Below are 21,049 nucleotides of genomic sequence, written 5' to 3'. Positions count from 1 at the left end.
AGATGCCACGCAAACAAAGTCATCTGCTTGTTAATTATCCGTTAAAGGAGGATATTCTTTCACAGAGTGTTGGTTCTGAAGAATAATTTTGTTGTTTTGTTTTTTTTGGTTTTTTTTTAAAGCCTTTCATGGACTAAAAATATGTTTATTTCACAATCTGTAATTTCATCACTATTTCATATGAGAACAAAACATCAAAAACATTGAACAAGGACCTGTTATTTACATCAACCGATGTTCAGCATTTAGCCCACCTAATAATTTTAGCTTTCAGTTACCAAGAATTTTTTGATTTGTAGTAAGATCTATCTGGTCTTCTACTTACATGACTGGACCCTAATAAAAAAGTGAATTTATCCAGTCAAGCCTAAGAGAAATTGAACAACCATGTAACATTATCTTCACACTTCAGAGATAAAATCTGGTATAAAGTGTTTATCCTAAAGATATGCAAACACAGAACCAGAAGGGTAGGCAAATGACCCTAAGAGTGAGGACAACATGGGAGAAAGAGATCTCAGGTTTTGTTTCATTGCCAGAGCTAATCTCCCAACTCAATCACTTCTGAACCAGGAATGTATTTCATATCTGGATGGCAGATACCACTTCAAACTACTTAGAGTTTGATAGTGGGTCCAAATACTACCCTGCAATTGATTATTATTTGAATGCATCTTTGAATTGTTCTGCAAAGTGCCATGGCATTTTCTGTGAATAACTGATCTCCTCTCTCTGCCAATGAAATCCTTCAAAAGAAAGACTTAATATATAATGAGATCTGTGGAGTGTGCTTTTGGTCATATCCATAGGAATTAAACTTAGCAGTTACAAAATGCTCTTCCTGCCTACACTCTTTGAAGGTATTATGTTGCAGTTAAACTCAATTGTAAAATTACACTGCTGCAACACTTGTACAACAGAAAACTCAAAACCTGCTCACTTGACATCTGTTGCATGCAAAATAAAATGAACTATTTCCTCGGTGCTTGCAGCTTTTTCCATAAAATGTTTTATGTATCTTCAGTCACTTGGAAAAACTTTTCTCTTTAATATTTATCAGCATTTCAGAAGGAAAACCTCCAGCTTCAAAATACATATTTTAAGAACTCCGGACTCATTTAGTAAAACGTTATGCAACTCCTAACAGTGGCAATCAATACAAAAGGCATTTAAAGATAATTTAAAGATGTCTACAATTCAGTTACAATAGAAGCCTAATGTCTGGGATTTATTTAATTAAGTGTGTTTACTAGTTATTTACCCAAGGGCTGATTTTCTTCCCTTATTCATTCCATGGGAATACATCGCCTTGTGTAATAGCAGTTTGTAAAAACATTACTTGTGGAACAAGATATCCTTGTCTCACAGGTGAAAATGTGGCTTAGGATCTGCTTCAGAATTAATCTATTTAGAGTACTTTCATTATACACAGATTGAAAAAGTTGGGAGGGCTGCATGTGCTCCTCTGATACCCTTTCAGGAGGAAGGAAAAGATAGAATTTCTCCAAATAAATGTGGTGGATATAGAACCAGAAGACACCAATAAGGTTCTGAACTTCTGTACCATTTTTATGAAAGGATCCCAGAGAACTTTACCATAGTAACTATTCTAGTAAAATACATAAGTTTAAGAACACATAATTGAAATGAAATGCAGACAGATGAGACATATGCTCATCTTGCTGGTAAAAAGAATAGGAAATGTTCTATACAATGGTGACAAACCCAATTAAAGGCAGAATATGTTGCTCCATCTTGAGACAGTGAACTAGAGCTATTTAGCATAGCTCAGATGGCTACACTAGCAGCAGCCACTCTAGTGAGGTTACACCTCAAATGGCTAGAAGGCACAGCGTATCTTTGAGACAACTCTGTAAGGTGAAAATATTTCTCTTCTTTGTTACCTACAGGAGAGAGTATTAGGAACACTAGTCTCTGCCAACATCAAGTGCACCTGTGTTTACATAGATTTGTACAAGCAGCTACAAATCTCTGGTTTACAGATGTTACAGTACGTGAAGAATTCATATTGACACATATAAAACAGTATCTTCTGACAGCTAACACCAATCCACAGAGTAGTTGCCAGAAATACCTGAGACTGGGAAGATTGGAACTGGGGGAGCAGAAATCACTCGAGGTGATGTATTATCTTCTAAATAAAAGTGAGCAGTCTGGAAACATTTCCTGGAGGGGAAGAAACATAAATAAATATTGCAAAACAAACAAATGAACCAAACAAAAAAACCCAACAAAACATTATCTAAGATCTTTTGGAATTCTGGCATTATTGAGTCAGAAAGGAAAATCTTGGTTTTGAAAACCATTTTTCATTGACTGTCAAATATTACTGCTACAATATAAATATTCCTCCAGCACACCACCAAATTATACATACAACTTGACGATACATTACCTCAGTATAATACATAGTTCATGCAACTGTACCTATACCAGAGGCAGAGGACAGAGCACGCATCAGACATAGTGACAGCTGAAAGAGGAACTCTGCATCAGGAGCTATTGTAGACACTGTGCAACTCCAAGCACAAAAAATGCTACTGTCTTCCTGGTTTATTCAAATTCCCACACACAGTTACTGTTCCCTTTTACGTGATTATGCTAGCCTGAAGATGGAGCAGTGTATGAGATCAGTCGTGGTAACTCATTGATAGATCCTACTGCAGATATGGAAATGCAGTAAAAGACAACGTGCCCTGTAACAGCTTAACAGTGGCTCTAGAACTACTACGACTGGGGTTAAACATTATTTTCATAATGTAATCGCAACACTGAGGGAACTTTAACCAAGGAGGACTTCCCAAAGTTGACAGACAGAAACGGGAATTTCTAACTCCAGGAGATGCTGGCTTTGTTGCAAAAACATTGAAGTATGAATACAAATGGAATCGACTTCAACTATGACCCACAATGTTATTTGTATCTGTGCTGTAATCCAGATGCGAAGATAATAGGAATAGCATCTGCTAACAGTCCAAGCTATTCAAGGGAATGAGTAATCAACTGCTGCTGTAAGCTTTGCAAAGCCTCTTTAATTAAAAAATCTCCATATGATTAGACATACTAATAACAATCTTTACTTTGGGTCACTTAATCTTTTTGAAATATTATTCACTAATCGTTAAATTTAAAAAGAAATATATGCATAACAAAAATATTAATCTCATTTTATATTTATGAGATTCTGCTTCTTCAAAGCTGAAGCTGTTGTATGATTGATACTTTGTGTAATCATTGTAATTTTTAATTCTGTACCATTCCTATATCATTGCAGTGACATAATTGTTATAAAAAAACATAAATTTTGAAGATATTTTGAAAAATAGATAGGGAATATGTGGCTGTTGTAATCCTTTTCAGAACATTAATGAAGATAATAAAGACTTTGGTAAGTTTATTTGAATTAAGCCTCCGGGAAACATGCCCACAATCTCGGAATTTGTTGGGAATTTTCGATCTGTGTACAATACAGATTCTCTTAAAACACAAGAAAAAGTGGACAGCTACATCAAAGGGAAAACTGTGGCACACAAAACAGTTCTGGTGATTCACAGGACAAATTAATTTGAAATTAGAATCTTCTCAAAGCATATTTGTGATGTTTACAGAGAAGCTTTGGCTTTGCATGAGAAGTTTGGAGCAATGCTATCTGTTATGTAGCTGGTTTTACTTAGAAATGGCAATTTTGGATGCAGACCAAGAACACATTCAGGATGTGCCTGGGAACACCTTTCTAATTTTTAAAGAGTCTACCACCTTACAGTTAGTTAATGGTTGATGAGGCGAGAGAGGCTGTCTCACTGCTAGCATAAGACTCAAGAGTTAGTCTCAGGACTGTCTGTGTATGTCCAAAATGTAGGCAAGTGCCAAAGTACTTGAAATCATCAAACACTTTGGAAAGTCCGGCTCTGCCTGCTGGGCACAGCGAATCCTGTACTATTCTTATCAAAAACAGCACCAACCAAACATGCCAACCAGCCTGATGCTAAAGCTCCAAACCCAAAAAGTGTCCTTCCCCAAATATCTACTGCTTGTGAACAATGATCATACCTAAAGTTTATGGACTAACATTACAGAGTTTTGTCACCTCCTTGCTTGAGAAAAGATTGAGCTATAAAGAATTTAATTAGCATAATTGCTTTCACATCTAAAGTAGTACTTAAAATGTCCCCATAATATACCATACACTCATTATCTGTCACTGAACCAATGTATTTTTAATCTTTAACAAGTTAATTGTGACTGAAAATAAATTAAACCCTTAGCACATTTGAGAGACAAATTCATAGCAGTTGACTTAACCTGTAATAAGACTCACAAATAGGCACTCCATCTGCTTCTGCATCAGCAGTGAAAGCCTTCGTGATTAAACCTAATGCTAATATCCACATATCGTTAATTATCACTTGTTGTTAATGAAAAAAGTGATGACTATTTCAAACTTCCAGACAAAGGTCCCATCACTCAATGTTAAACTGATTATTTAATTTACACCTTTCATCACAGAATTTAGATCTTCAACCTAAAACTGTAATTTGTAATTTAGACACAGCACTTCTTCGATCACACACTTTATATATGGAGATGGTGCTAAGCCATTGAATTAATTACAGTGTCTGGATCTGTATAGGAAGGCATGCAGCAGCAGCAGTGCTTCTGTCTAACAGGAGGGACACTAGATCTGAATGAACACTTCAATGGGAACTTTGGACAAGACTAAGCCTCAGACTGTTTTTCCAGAATTTGGGCCCCTTGACCTTGGCTGCGGATATCTGCCTACTTCTCCCCCAGGGCAGGGATTGCTCAGAGCTTAACTGGGATTGTCACTGAGGCAGACAAAGAGCACGACACTGTGTGTGCATGGGAACGTGCATATGTGCATGGTGTTTGCTGCTGCTCGGACTGAGGAAGGGAGTGGAACCTTGGAAGTCAAGAGGCATCTGTGAGAGGATGTGTTTGCACATCCCCTGCTTGCCAAGAATGGTCTTAGAGGCATAGTTACTTCTCTGAGAACTTCTTTTGAGCTCATAGGATTATGTACCAATAAGCATTCTCAAACACTTATTTGAATTTACTTTTAAAAGGTTCAGATAATTTAAAGATCTGATAGAGTCAAAGGATCTTCAAATGGATCTTCAATGGATCCAATGATGCCAATTATTCAATTTTTAAATGGCTACAATTAATTTTTATGTGCTTGTCAGCTGGAATTTTGTCAGATTTTACAACACTCTCATTTATAATTTGATGTCACACTGTTGAAAAGTTTTTCCTTCATGGATGAATGAGTGTGGCCTTTGTGAATTTAAATCTGATTTTAGTGTTTCTCCATGTGCAAGTTTAACGATCCTTAGAGAGGGTTCTCAACTCTGTTCCCATAAACTTATCACAGGACTCAAGGCATCAGTTCAAATAATGAATAAGGAAATGAACATTTACTGACAGTTCTGTTTCAAAGATATGAGGTAGTAGAGGAAAGTTAAAAGTTAAATGGCTACTCAGGGTGTTGTCTGCCATCAGGTTGGTAATTTCTGATGTGTTGCTGTCATGAGATGTGTAAGAGCCTGCATGACAGTCAGCTGATATTCAGTAAGTCTACAGATACAAATGTAACTGGAAGGCATTAGCAGTTTGCGGTTCGGGTTATTACAGCCAGTCTTTTACTAGAGTTCACATATATTCATTGGAAAAGAATTTTGAATGGTACAACTCCCACAGCTGACAACTGCTACCGTTTTACTATTCTCCAAGCTCTTCTTACAGTGACTATTATAAAACTGATCTGCACAAATACGATTAATTAAGAAAAATGGTAATAATGAAGCCATCCAGAATAGAACAGAGCAAGTACTTTCAAATACTCCTCCTGCATCTCTGCTGCAAGGACTCAGTCAAGTAGACAGATACTGAGAAAGATGGATAAATTCTAGAATTGGACATAAAATTCTCTCTAAAGCTTTAAAAAAAGTCTATCTGGACAACAAGACCATTAAACAGGCAAAAGAATCTCCTTGTTTGTTCCACTGTAATCTTACACATGCTGAAGAAATTAAAGGAAAATGAAATTATTTGAAAATTGCTTGAATCACAAAAGATACACAGAAACAGAGTAGTTCAAAATTGCGTATTTTCCTACTGGCAATTAGTCAATCTTTAGACAATTTTGCCATTAGAAGTTTTCATCCCTGTTAGAGGAATTAATATTTTACCAAAAAAAGATTGAAACTGTGCCTAGGGAAGAGATTGAGGAATTTCCTCAAGTGCTGATTAACAATTTCATGTAAAAAAAAACCCCAAACCAAAACCCAAACAACAGATGGTATAGAATTATTTTTCTAATACAAGTCATTCAAGTGAAGAACAAAATAATTTTGCCTTTCTTTAACCTGGAGAGATTAGAACTTGTTGCTCTTTGTAGTTATTGGTTTTCTAAACCAAATAACACACCTTCTGCAGATTCATATTAGGAGTTTAATAGTGGAAACAACCCAAAGTATTATTCACTCAAATAACCAGCTAGGATATACCAATGCTTTTTTAACTGACTACTGTTGAAAATGGAATATAGGATAACTTCTTGAAAACATAAAATTTTTATGAACTTTAATAAGTGAAAATAATTGGTCCAAATTAAAAAAAAATAAAAGAGTATTACAGAAAGAAACATTGACAGCTTACCTCAACTATTTCAAAATAATATAAATCTAACCACAAAAAATATTACAGACTTTCTAGTAATATTTTCCAGGCTTAATAAAAACTGCATAGCAATGAAGTTATTTAATATCTTGGTTTTTTCCAGGCTTTACAAAGAGGTGAGGGTTTTGGTAACTTTGAAAGAGGGTTACCAAGTCCTACCTACAATACATACTTCTTATGTTTCATTCCCCTGAAATAAGAAATAGTTACTGGTGTTATCATAATGCCAAGAGAATTTTGTTGAGGATTATCAATAAAAGAGCTCCATATTTTATTTTGTAGTACACAAGAAATACAGAAAAGATTAAATTCCATTCAAGAAGATATTATTGCTAACAGGATTTTTATTGTATTCTGAAAGACCCGCTTTACAGAGTTGTTCATTCTCAGAAAAAGAATACAAAATGAACACCATGTTATTCAACAAAAACAAGCTTGTAATGTGTAGGATTACTAGAACTGAATTGTACAATCTGGGTCTTTAAATGGATGGTGTTCTTTGGCAAATAGAAGAGATTTCAAATACTGTTCAGCATCAGGGATGAACCCCTTTGGAAGATAAATATGAACATTCATGTTGCATAACATGACAGACACGAAAAGATTCTCAGTATGCAAGTGGTTAGCTGGAAATCCTGGCATGGACAGTATAATTATCCAAATACACATAAACTAAGAAATGAGTTCTGTAATTATTATGACAATTAACTTCTACTTGGGAAAACAGAAGAAATATTTATCAAAATTCATTTTCAGAAGTGTCCTTAACCATGGTAATTGCTGACTGACTCACTAGCACACTTGCCTGGAAAAAAGGAAGCTTGAACTCAATTTCTCAAGCCTAGTCTGTTCAGGGACGGAATGTGTTCTGTCCCCATGTAGGACATATCCTGATAGGCCAACAGAAAACCAGTGTCAGGAGACTAGAAGAAAAGTCAGTAAGCACAACTTGGACATCACATACGGAGACTACAGTAGTCAGTACCTTGGAAAGTGTAGTCTGAGTCTCTACTTGTTCTCAACCATTTTTTTGCATTTTAGATTAAGCGGGATTAGTGGGGGTTGGGGAAGAAGAAACAAGCTCTGGAAGCTTCTGTGAGATTTTTAAGTGTGTCTTCCCCCTTCTTTGTACAGTTCTTGTAAGAGCAAGGTCCTGTTTCTGACTGCTGGTTTCTGTGTTAGCACAGCAGAAGCAGTGACAGGATCAGGTTCCAGGCAATCACTGAACAGCAAAAACCTCCATGGCAGGAAGTTTTTGCAACTTATTTCCCTCTTCTGGTCCACCACTGCACTTCGTCCCTGAGAATTTCCACACTGGAAAAAGTGTATGGGTTTTGAGAGCTTAAGCATACATGTCCCTAGGAAGACTGGCTTTAGAACCAACAAAAGAGTGCCAAAGGCTGGGATCAGAGCTACATACTGCCAACTAGATTCCTGATATGCTTTTAGCTCAGGCCAACTTGCAGTATTTACACATTCACTGATTACACACAGAGCATTTTCACACTCTCACCGATTATGTTATCATGACTTCTTATACTTATAAATTCTCTTTATCCTATCTCTTTTTCTTACTGGCATATCAATTTATTAAGTTAGAAAAACATGTCCATGAAGAAACCTGAGTATGCGTGTGCACAAGAAACACATCCTTAGTTACCTGCTAAAAGGTTGGAAAGGCTGGTGGGCTAATTTTGGTTTGGCAGAATCACAAAGTAGAACAACTTTTTAATCACAGAACATCATAACAGCTACTCAGTAAGTGATCTTCAAACAGTTACACTATTAGAGTATCACTAAACTCTTCCATTTCTACCTTGTATATAATGTCAGCTACAGAAACTCCTACAGTAGTCTATGAATTGCTTATTCACACAGTCCTATTGAGGACCATGGATTCTCATTCTGAATCAACAACTACCTTTTTTAACTGTTAATGGATTGGAAAGATAGAAAATGCCATGCTATTTATTTTTCTTCTCCCTCTTGCTCTTCCCAGTGCTCAAAGTCACTTGGCTTCTAGTGATTAATAATCCTAAGTAATTGTTTACTAAAATCTCTCAATATGGAAATAAACTATTTGCAGTGGTTAAACCCTCTGTAAACAAAAAGAATTGCAGTTGAGTGCTTTGGACAGAAACCACCTTATTTTGTCTTCTTTATGGCACTGAAAGCAATATGAAGACATTGTGAGAGACAAGATCCAGTCTCTGTCCTATAAACCAGCTCAATAATGCCAGTCACAGTTTTCAAATCAGAGCTCTTTAGAATTGAAAAAAAGATCAACCAAAAAACAACTTACCTCCAGTAAATGAGAATACCCACAAGAACCACTAGACAGATAAAAGTCAGGGCTGATACGACCACAAGTGGTATAACTGTCTTCTTCTCTGATTCCAGACTCTCAGCTAGACCAATACGAGACTCATGGCTAATATTACTTGCCTCTGCAGTCAGAGAAAATTGAAACAGTCCATGTTTAAATTCTGAGAAATGCACAGCACGAGTGAATGTGTCTTATAATGAGCCTACTTAATACCACTTACCTCTGTTTTTTACTACATACTGCAGAAAGTGTATACATTTGCAAACCAGCTTACAGAAAATAAGCAGATAGAGGGTAAAGCAAAGTATTCAAGATCATGTGACTCAGCTTTCCAGCAGTGGAGACTTCTCTTTGTAAGAATAGCAGATTGTTGTTAAAATATAGAAGAAAGTTTTTTATTTTCATCTGTTTATTAGCTGAAAGCCAAGTGAGTTAAAAATCTGAAAATGTAATATTGGAATGTGCATTGGAATTGATATTAATCTGTCACTCATATAATGCAAATCACTTCTCTGGCTAATAGTTTAATAGGAAAATTTTCTTGCAATAGTTCTCATGTGCTTGCTGCATTGCAGTTAATTTTTCTTTATTTTAATCCATTGCCCATTCTGTAACTTGTCTTATAGATACATCCTGCTTCCTTTGAATCCAACTGGTGCACCTCCTCCTTCAACTATACTGGAGCCAGAATTAAATTTCCTACCTCCATCTTTACAGGTGAAGGTAATAATCTGAATTATTATTTAGATATTGCTTAGATTTCATGTTTCTGTGAGCCATGTAATGCTGGTTGAACAAAATATTTGAGCATAGGAATCTGTACGAAAATTAAAACAATATATTCTATAATTTCATTAAAGAAGAAAACACAATGGTGGATGACATCAATCCTGCATTTTTAACTTTGGTCATACCTTAAAAAGTAAACACTTTAAAGCTGCGACTTTGACTAACAATAACTAATTTTTTTTTTCAATCTGTGCAGTTTACTGTGATCTGTGACCATTATGTGAGTTAAAAGGCAGAAATAAGCACTTTTTGCACTTGTTAGGATTAAACCTCTGGAATGTTTTCTGCTTTTGTGAATAGTCCTAATTCAATGAATTTTCTGTATAGGAGCAGAATTTTGCTGTCTAGAAATCAGCTACACTGCACTGGGATTTCAAGAGACCAATTCGACAAGAATAAAAAGCTCTCACACAAAATGGAGGAAGGAATGGAGTTGGATCTGGAAAAAAAAAAAAGACAGCAAGCAGTGTGTTCTAAATAGGATGTCAAAAAACAAATGGCTTCACCCTGTACAGATTTCCAGGCAGCTCTCTGGTTGCTTGCATTTCCTTGAGTTTAGGGGCTTTCAGAACTTCATATGCAAAAAGGTCTAGGCTCTGATCTTGCAGACATCTTGGTTTTAATTCAAAGCACTCTTAACACCCACATCAATCACTACTTTTTAAATCCTGCAGCTCAGTAGACAAAGTAATTAAGGCACAAGTTACTTCTGAAAAAATCTGTCCCTGAGTTTCCAGTGAGTGGGTTAAAATCAGTACTTCTTATTGATTTCAGAAAAAACTATACGTATGCATAAGAGAACATAATATGATCCCACTGAAACAGTCATACTAGATTATCCAGCTGTGGACCAATTCACAGCACAAAACCCAATCTTATCTGTATAATGACAGGACTCCTTCAAACTGCATAACCAAATCCTATTAGGATTCCTCCTGTGGTTAATTAAGGGCAGGCTTCTCCTGTAACACAGGGTTTCTTGTCTGTTTGGACATCATTCCAATGATGGCAGCTGAAAAGGCACTCTCATCTATGGTAGATTTATTTCTAATAACTGATGTGTGTGGATCCTTCATATATTTCTTTCTATTAACTTCTCCTAGTTTTTCAACCGAAGTTGAAAGGTTTAAGTAGCCACAGAGGTCTTATGGATAGAGTCTTAGTTCAGAACAAGCATAATTATGCATCAACAACTACAAGACTGAGAGAAGTTTAAATGAAAACTTTTTTCTGCAATGGTCACAACAAGAAGACATTTCACCAATTTCCGGTAAATCCACTGTAACATATAAGTAAGTTCTCAGCTGAGAGGTTCTTTTTTGTTTGTTTTTGTTTCATTTCTTTATAATTTAATTAAGCCAGTATGTCTTTGATTTACAGTAGACCATGTTAGACATTCTCAAATTAATTTTTCAGTTTATTAAAAGACAGTATTGGCATTGTTTATTGGAAAAAATAATGTACATGAAATGATACTCTCTAGTGTCTTTCAAGAGTATCTAGAAGAAAAACTAAGTCTGTTGTACTCCTCCTCCTCCAGCATTGTATAAGCCTTTTTGAGTTACTTCTGAGAACAATTCAAATGACACCGATTATATAAACTCAAAGTATCTTATGGTAACACTCATTCATACTAGTAACATAGGTTTTGAAATATTGATGGTATTCTTGCGTATTTTTAAAGAAATGTTATGTATTTTACACAAAGTGGTAACTATTCACTGAACTAATTCACTTATTGATTTAGTCCTGTAACAGCTATCTTGTTAGGATTCCTACTAATTTAAATATATTTTCTATTTTCTTTTATTTTCTATTTTTCACATTCTACTAACCCTAGCTATACAGAGTGCCAATTTGCCACCTTTTCATATTAGGATACTGTTGTTTACAAGTAATATGACGTCATGTGACATAACTGTGTATTTACTTGTAGGACTGGGCCGACACTTTCCCTGCTTTGTGGATTCCATTCCTTAGTGGGTTTAGTTGAATGATACTGCCCTCTACAGGTGCCGTGAGTACTTAATGGAAGTTCAATTTATTTTCTAAAATACAAATTCAGTCTTGTTTCTTGGTTTGTTCTTTGGTTGGTTGGTTTAGTTTTTTTCTGGTTTTTTTTCTTTTTTTTTTCCCCCATACATCATAGATGGTTTTTAACTTGACTCTCGGATTTTCAATTCTCTAGCAAGAAGCAGTGTAAAACACGTGTCCAAATACTTCAGATTTTCCACAGTGCGTTTTTAAATACAAAGAAAATGTGTTATCAGTTTTGCCTTCTGACTTTATCCTTGGAAGCACCAGTCACAAACACTCTTGCTGACTTTTAGAGGAATAAATTGGAAAATAGCACTGAATATAAACAGATAGAGGAGAATCTGGCTCTATTTTGGGAATATGCAAATCTGACAAAAAATTCTGCATCTCACTGAAATATGAAAGTGGCATATGCAGTAAGAATAAAAATTAATATTTTTAAAAATTAAGTTGAATCAGAATCAGGCTTCCCTGTTCAATACCTTTTAGAAAACAAAAAACAATGTGCTGCTGTAAGTTTAAAACAGAATCTCAGAGGTATGTTTCCTCTGGCAGAGGAAGCATGTTTTCCTCTTGTGTTATTTCCATAAGGGCAGTAGTTGTCTTTGTACAGAGAACTTAACAGAGAACCTAAGTCCCTCTCAAACCTTTAAAACTAAAATGAAACAATTAGCACCGCAAAAATTCTGGTTTTAGATTTTGCACCACTCAATTTCTGCTGACAGAATGCATCTATCCAAAAGCAGAATATGAATCTTCTTACTGCAGAATATTTCAGGTGCAGTTTTAAGTAGCCAAAAGTAGCATTCACAAGATATCCAGGTCAGCATTCACCTCGTTCCCCAATGCTTCCTTAATCACACTTACTGGCACTGTTATGTTCTCTTTTTATTATCTGTAGATAAACCTCATTTTCTACAGCACAAAAGTATCCCCTCACAGCATCCCACGGTATTCATTAGACTTATCCATAACTAACCTGCCTCAGAGATGTTGAATACTGATGAGTGATCACTAGTAACAGATGAGGCTGATGACTGTGATGATCCAGGAGTTAATTCTGAGTTACCTGCTTCAACTGCCCCTTCAGTGTCTCTCTCATTAAAGTCAGGAAAACTGAAATCTGTTGAAGTTTCATTATCATTAAGGCTATCTGAGGTACCTTGGCCAGAACCACTTTCTTCATCACTTGTAAAAACAGCCCAAGACTTAGACTCTGATGTGTTTTGCAACTGGACACTAGAAGTCTGAAAGTGGTTCTCCAAAACTGTTGGGTCGTTGTGCTTCTTAGGTATCACACTTGCTGTCAAAGTTGGTATGGATGAATAATTACGTCTGTCCATGGCATGGTTTATCTGACTGTCTGATGCAGCAGCTGAAAATTTATCTTCTTCAGGTTTCTCAGAATGTGAGCTTATAATTAGGTTACTCTGATCCTCGTTATTGTTTACCTTTGTATTTTGATCCTCTACTACCATATCCTCATCTTCTCTATGGGAAGTGCATGAGATACAGTTACTTACAGGGAAGCCATCATCATATTCATCGTAGTCATCCTCAACTACAGGAGGCCAAAAATCGGTACTGGACATGATACTGGGAGACAACCCAGAGGATTCTCTAGAAGGAATCAGCAAACTACTCAAAGTTACGGGGATCTCACTTTTGGAAGGAACACCCGTAACTGAAATATGTACATTTGGTAAAGGAAGAGTGTGATGAACAGACACATCAGAAACAGAAACAACTGCAGGCATATGAACAGGATCAAAACCAAGTGTGGAACTTGAAGAGACACTGGCAGCCTCACTTGTTTCAAAAACACTTGAAGAGATACGGCTGTCTGTAGGAGTAGCTATGTGTGGTAATGTATCACCTCTTAGGAAGGGAGTTGTTACGGCATTTGCTGCTTGGAGGGGAAAGGCATTTGTATTTTCTAAACTGGTCAGCTGGAATGAAACATCACTACTGTACAATGAAGGCATAACCTTCTGAAAAACTTCACTGTTAAACAAACTGGATGAAACATACTCCTCACTCGCATAAGAAACAGTTAAACCTTGAAGTGACGCTGTGGGTTTACTAAAAGTGTTTGACATCATATCAGCAACAGAAGGTGGAGATGTAGGATGCAGCTTGATTTCAGTTGTAGCAGAACCTGGTGCCATTTGATGCAATATTTGGTCAAATGTAGAACTATCTTTATGAACCTTTGAACTTTCAGCCAATACCGGATCACTAGGCACAACCGCAACTGTGTTAAGCAGAGTGCCATCGTCAGAAGATTGGAAGGAGGACTGCAGTAACGCTTCATTATTTAAGGTAGCTGAGGTCTCATAAAAGTACAGCTGAGTCGAGGATAACATTTTGCTATAAGCAGGGGCAGAGAGAGCTTGATCTGAGCTTGCACTAAGCATAGGTTTAAGCAAAGTGTCATCAAAGGCCGGAGTTGTAACATGCAAAGGCTGAACAGAAAGGTGATTTTCTGTAAGTTTACTAATATCATCATCAAATATCTTAGTAGTGGGAAAAGCAAAAGAGACTGGAAGTATTCCCTTTGTGCTAGAAACAGGAAGCGGGCTTTCTTGCAGAGATGTATTCTGCTTAATTACATCATTATTAGAAACAGATGCAGAAAGTTCATGTATCACTTTACTTTGAGCACTGGAGGACACTTCACTTAAGGAGGAGGAAATTTTCAGTTCTCTCTCATCTCCATTTATAACATCACCTTTTTGAAGCATGTTATTAACATCACTAAACCCAGACGATTCATATAGAATCTCATCTACAGAATCAGAGGAAGAAACATTAAGTATCATCAAAGTATCTGTATCAGGCAAAAGGGACTCACTACCAGAGTATGCTTCAGACCAATCCATGTCACTAGATAGAGAGTGTGTAGGCTGCAGCAAAGTATCAGCTTGTGATATTACAGAAGAAGGTTTATGCACCAGTACATTGTTATAGCTGCTAAATAAAGGATCTTGATGAAATATGTCAACAGAATCATGCACAAATTCTGAAGAGTCATATGAAACAGTAAAGCTTTGGAGGGAGCCCACATTACCAGACAAAGCATAAGGAAGTTCAGACATTGTAGATAGTACATGCACATTTAAATCACTGCTGGATGGTTCAACTTGAGAAAATATGTGAGTTCTATTATGACCAAATATCAGTGTCTCTGAAGCAGCATGAGTGGTCTGATGTGACACCACATCAGCATATTCAGCAAGGCTTGGCTGTATTAATGTATCACCCTCTGCCAACGTCAAAGAAGCATGCAGGGACACCTTATCACTTGCAACAGCTGGAGTAGCACTTTGTGGAAACATTTGAGAAACTGTATACAAACGGTGAAACATTTTACTACTGGAGGAAGCAGAGGAAAATGTAAGCAAAGGTACATCATCATAGGAAGACAGGGTGGGTTCAAATGACACATCAACACTGGGAAATACAGGTGTAGCATGCAAGGTCACATCACTATCTGATGTAGCAGGGGTAGAGTCGAGCATCTGAGAGTCAAACAATAAAGGGGTGACTAGAGGAAACACTTCACTACTGTAGGAAGGTTGAAGAGGTATCTCACCATTATAGACTGGCTGAGTTGTCTGAGAGAGTACCTCACTGGCAGCAGAAGCAGAACCAAATTCTCCAGAGCTTGAAGAGATAGAGTGAGGTGATAATTCAGCAGAGGAGAAAGCAAAGGTAGAATAATGTGGCAATTCTAAATCCGCATCTGAAGTGTCTTGTGAAATCACTGGGCTGCTGGAAGAGGGCAATGTAGTTGGCTTTAATGCCTCTACATAAGCATCAGTGTAACTGATCTGAGACAATTGCCTACTAGCTGATGTATCAACAGATTGAGTTGTTGGACCTGTAGCATTATGAAGCCATAAATATCCATCAGTTGAAGTATGCTTTGGAGGCTCATCAGAGCTTGAGGGTGCTGCACCTTCTGAAACATACTTAATGGAGCCTTGGGAAAGAACATCATGCACACTTATATCTGGACTTCCTGAAGGAAGGGTATCTTCTTGGGAGGTCTCCTCCGTAACCAGCTGTGCTGAAGAAGTGGTAGGAACTGAACTCCAAAAGTCATCAGATTCCTCATCAGGTTTAAAAGGAGGCAGTAAGAAATCTTCATCACTGTGGCCAGTAGTGGCTATTCTTGTTGGTTCAGTGCCTGAAGAAAGGTATATGTATTCTTCTTCTACGCCTTTGGTGGAGTCGATGAGCTGAGGAGGAATTCCAGTAATTGTTTGGGACTCCAAAAAATGATCTTCCTCTTCAGAAATTTCACCAACAGGTGGAGAAGTAGCATAATAAACTGCTTTGAAAACATTATCCTTGCTACGCAATTCTTCCTCTCTTGTTAAGTATCTATTTGTTTTAGCTTCATGGAGATTTGTCCCCATTTTTTCTTGACTGTAGCTGGATGTAATCACCTGGAAATCTCTCCTCAACTGGTTTATTGTACTGTCAGTGCTAGGAACCATTGCAGTTTCTTCATCCACCTCTGTTTCCTTTTCATCAACTTCATCCTTTGAAAAAATATCATAGCCGAAGACAATTAAAAATGTTTATAGACTCTGTACCCAAATGAAAACTAAAACTGCAACAATATATTTTCCTGGCTCCATAAAATAAGAGGGGCAAAGCAAGACAATACTTGAGAAAACTGCTGGTCTTAAAAAAAGTATTAAGCATACTTAAGAAAGTATTTCTGTAAAGAACAGGTATCCTCTTCTCTCTTGAAAAATATCAATTATTTGCAATACAAACAAAAAAAATCCTTTGTCTAAACACCTTCCTAAATATTGTGATACTTTTATTGGGTTTGAGAAACAAAAATCAGTCATAGTATTTACTTTATTAAAAAAACCTCTACCTCTTTCCTAATAAAATGTAATTGTATATGCAATATACAGTGTATATTGTATACACAAATATTCCCAAATCTTCATTCATGAAGCCTAGCCATGATGATGATGATGTATACACATGAAAAAATGAGTTTGCTATCAGAACGTCTTAGAGATTTGCACTAATATCCTGATGTTGATTTAATTGTAATAATAATGGAATTTGTAAAATATATTTATGACCTGCCCTCAAATCTGCTGAATCTTCTGAGTTTTCTGAAAAAGATTTCAGGATGGTCAGCATGACTGTGTTTCACAAGTGTTGTGAGTGATATCCTCTAGTCCCTCTTATGACCCTTTGTTTGTTGAACAGGAATAACAATGAATAATGATACTTTGTGCAAAATCTGCGTAAGAGTTTTGACTTTTAAGGACAGATTGAAAAGAAAAAAAAATTACACGCCCAAATATCAGGATTTAGGCATTCCTTGAGGATCTAAGTTCAGAACCTTTTATCTTCTCTCCCATTTTACATACACCAAATCAAAAAACATAATGTGGAAGCATCTAAATCACTGAGCAAGCATTTTTGCTTTGACCCAGACACAGCAGCACCTGCAGCTCTGTGCTGTGCCCCCATCTAGACCTGCATCACAATCAAACCTGTCCAAGCACAACTCTGCAGACTAGATTGAAGGACACCTTCACTTTCTGAGGGGAGTTGATTTGACAGGCACACACAGCACAGAGCCTCTTGCAAAATTCAGCCCCAACTCCTTTTTTTTTTTTTTTAAGATCTGGCTTGGTGATGTGGTGGCAATGCCTCCTGTTTTTATTCAAAAGCATAATGTTGAGAGAAAACATCGAGGAGACTGGAGATTGGGGCACAGTTATCAATCTAACAACTTCTCATCTTCCACTATAGTTTAGGTTGAGTAGATCATCCACTCCTGCACTGAAGAGGGCACAGCAGGGAGAAAAATGTAAAAAATTTAAAAAATCAAAAAAGCCTTTGAAAGAAAGTGCCCAAGATAAACACCTACTGAATACATTACCAACTGAAGCACTCAGTGAATAGGAGTTGTTTGCTTTTACCCAGCCTCACCAGAACAAGGGCTTTACCCACTAGGCTAGAGCTGTGCTTCACACTGCAGTTCCTTTTTGTACCAGGAGCTAGTACTAGTGCACTCACACAGTATCAGGTAGCTCATACATGACTCAGGTTTGGATTTCATTTTATGGTCTAAATATCTAAAATGTAGGGACAGTAGTATTTAGACTCTGTGTACTCAAACTTGCTTCTGAAATTCTACTTTCTGTAGGGTGATGCCTGCACTTTTATACTTTCTTGATTCAAGTAAAAATCAATTGAGGTCCACTGGCACTCAGTTACTAACCTGACAGGTACAATATAATAATCTAGACACATAGCTTATGTTGCAGTGAGGCCCTTGTATAACAAGGAATGAATGATGCTCCTCGTGGGTGGTGAGACAAAGAGGATTTATTCAAACTCACGCACTCTTTTATCCTTACATATCATGTGACTTTCTTAACCAACCAGTTTACCAACTCTGGGGCATGCTCCTTGGGCTCTGTACCTGGGCACATCCTCTGTGCCTTTAGACACGCCTCCCACAAGCTTACATCAGAGAAATGACTATATTATTGGTTACTCAGTGTCCACAAATGCAAGGGAGAGTAAAGATATAGACAGATAAGCACAGACTGCCTACTTAACTACAAGGACTTGATTAAATCATGTCAAATCACAGAATATTCTGGAAAGGACCCACAAGGATTATCGAGTCCAACTCTTAAATGAATGGCCCATACAGGGATCATACCCATGAAGTTGGTGTTATTAGCACCATGCTCTAACCAACTGAGCTAATCTCAGGGTCACACAGTGAAAATATTGATGTCATAGACCTCCTTACAAATTCTGAGGGATTACTTGATACCAATGTAGGTCTTACTGCAGGAACTGCCCATGTTGCAAAATTAGAGACTGTTGAAATCTTGTGTATTTTTACCTCTCTCCTTGCTGGGACACCAGAAACCTAGTTACCGAACATAAAGCCTTCAAAGATTATCATAAAGTCATAAAAAATTGTGTAAAACAGAGCTATATTGTAAAGTCTAACTTGAGTTCAAGAAGCAAATGACCCCCCCAAGAATTTTGGAGTGACTATTCAACCAATAACACACTGATAGCAGACACACATAAATCTCTCTCTTCACAATTGCCTTTCTCCCTTACTTTAGTTTACTATGTGATAAGACTACCACAAGCAAGTCAACTTCTCTTTAAACAAACTAAAAAGCCTAACACTGGGTAACAGTTTGATTCTGCTAAATGAACAATTTTGTCAGGTGATTGTAACTCGATTGTGTGACATCCCTTGCTTCACCATCTAACTCCAGCCCCAGAGAACTAAATAGTGAGGTATCTCTATAGTTATCTAGGAAGAAATATAGCTCAAAGGTTGTTTATGTGCATATATATGTATGTATATATAAATGCAGATAATACACTCAGCTGGTGACATATTTTTGTGAATTTTCACAGAATATGATTTCAATTTAGTTGAAATGCATTTATTTGAAATTCTCTCTTAAAAACAAATGAATGCTATACCTCATATTCTTCAGTTTCATTCAGTTCAGGAATGAGGTCAGCCTCTACAAAACAAAAATACACACCGTATCATCGAACATTTTAAATTGACAGAATTATTTATTCTGGAAGGACTCAACAGAGTAGTTAATATGTTTATTGAGACCATGTATAAGATGTTTTATAGGACTGTGTTTGGAGGAGTGGCCAACATCAGGGTTGAGAACTGAGGGTAGCAATGCTAATGCATCTAGACAGGTCATATTCAGCCACAGCAGTTTTGCTGGCTCTAATTTGATACTGCAGCCCATGTTGGATTTGCACTGAGGAACAACATGTTGGTGAGGGAAAGGCAAGTTTATGAGAACATTTTCCATAAGAAAGTACAGTTTAATGCAGAAATACAGAAGAGAGAAAAATGATAAGTTTGAGAACCAAATAGTTCTCTGCATTTAACCTGAAAGCTTGGAAGATATTCTTGTAAAATGATCTGAACTAGTTCTCTGCATTTAACCTGAAAGCTTGGAAGATATTCTTGTAAAATGATCTGTTCTATAGTTTTCATGCAGCAAATTCTTTATTTATGCACCCAGGCTTGGAGTTAGGTACTAGAGCAACAGCCATGCCATAATACTCAACGTGCAGCAGGCTGCCTGCCTCTGTCAGGGCAGACCAAAGAGACCCATCTTTCCTTGATGCCACTGCTTATGGCCTTTTTCAAATTCACACTCCACTTGATTTAATTTAAGGACATGAAGCCAGTTGTATCACATCCCACAAAAGACCCTAATAAACATGTACTGGGCATTCTCTGAAGAACTCCTCTAAAGGCTTTTGAGTCATCCCCACTTTTCATAAATAAATAACAGCTGAAACAGGATGAAGACATTCATCTCCTACAGCCCAGGTGAAAGTCCTTCTCTCCAAATTCAGAGGTAGTCTCTTGCCTTCTTTCTCTCTGTCTTTTTGGCCAAATCCAATAGTGTACTTCTGGTGGTGATCAGCAAGAAAAGCTTCAAAGTAGGTTGAAAGAAATGTACAAATCTCTGGTAGGAAGTGGCACAGTCTACAGTGAGAGAATTTAAACCTTTCCACAGTGCTAATGCATCCTACTGTTCCTTTGGTACACAGAAAGGCCCATTCCTGTTCTGAACCTTTCTAGGGCTTTTTCCTAAGAAATGTTCTAGCACTCTATCTGTACACAAATGCTAGTACATAGTCTGAGGGCTCATTTGCACTAAGTGAAAATGCCGGTCTCAGCCTGGGGAGCGATTTGAACAATAGCATCGCACACAGCTCCATGTCTGCATTTCCTCCACAATTCCCAAATGAAGCTTCCTCAATACACTAGTATAAAGTTGTCATCTTCATTTTTCTCATTTCTGCAAAGTCAGATGGGGATCTACAACTTAATTTGTATTCTCTTTGGTCTGTCCATATTTACCTTTCAAAACAAATTGAGAAGTGCTACAGGCAACATACACTGGATGAAGTTTATCCAAATAATAAGCTTAGACAGTTTCATTTCTAAAGTAAAGTGTGCAAACAAATTATGACTAAACAATGCTGCACAAAATCTTCATAAATTTTTCTTTTTTAACAAACATTTATAAATTACCAAGTACTGAATCGACCTCTCATTAGCAAGATATATAAAAATTATCTTACCTCTGACTCCTGGAAGCC

The 21,049-nt window shown here is 37.0% G+C and overlaps 1 protein-coding gene across 1 annotated transcript in view; it reads right to left on the bottom strand.

The window, feature by feature from the left end:
* The window catches only part of PTPRZ1 (protein tyrosine phosphatase receptor type Z1), a 99,376-nt gene that overhangs the window by 23,248 nt on the left and 55,079 nt on the right, over positions 1 to 21,049 (bottom strand). Inside the window, exons 11-14 of the mRNA XM_029958053.1 lie at positions 19,385 to 19,428; positions 12,852 to 16,422; positions 9,023 to 9,167; positions 2,096 to 2,187 (exon numbers count right to left, since the gene is read on the bottom strand). Of these exons, the coding sequence (XP_029813913.1) occupies positions 2,096 to 2,187; positions 9,023 to 9,167; positions 12,852 to 16,422; positions 19,385 to 19,428 (3,852 nt within the window). The remainder of the gene's footprint in view (positions 1 to 2,095; positions 2,188 to 9,022; positions 9,168 to 12,851; positions 16,423 to 19,384; positions 19,429 to 21,049) is intronic.

This window comes from Manacus vitellinus, unplaced genomic scaffold (assembly GCF_001715985.3).
Source record: "Manacus vitellinus isolate BGI_N305 unplaced genomic scaffold, ASM171598v3 scaffold_13_pilon, whole genome shotgun sequence".
NCBI classification, from domain to species: Eukaryota; Metazoa; Chordata; class Aves; order Passeriformes; family Pipridae; genus Manacus; species Manacus vitellinus.
This window is presented reverse-complemented; position numbering and strand designations above follow the sequence as displayed.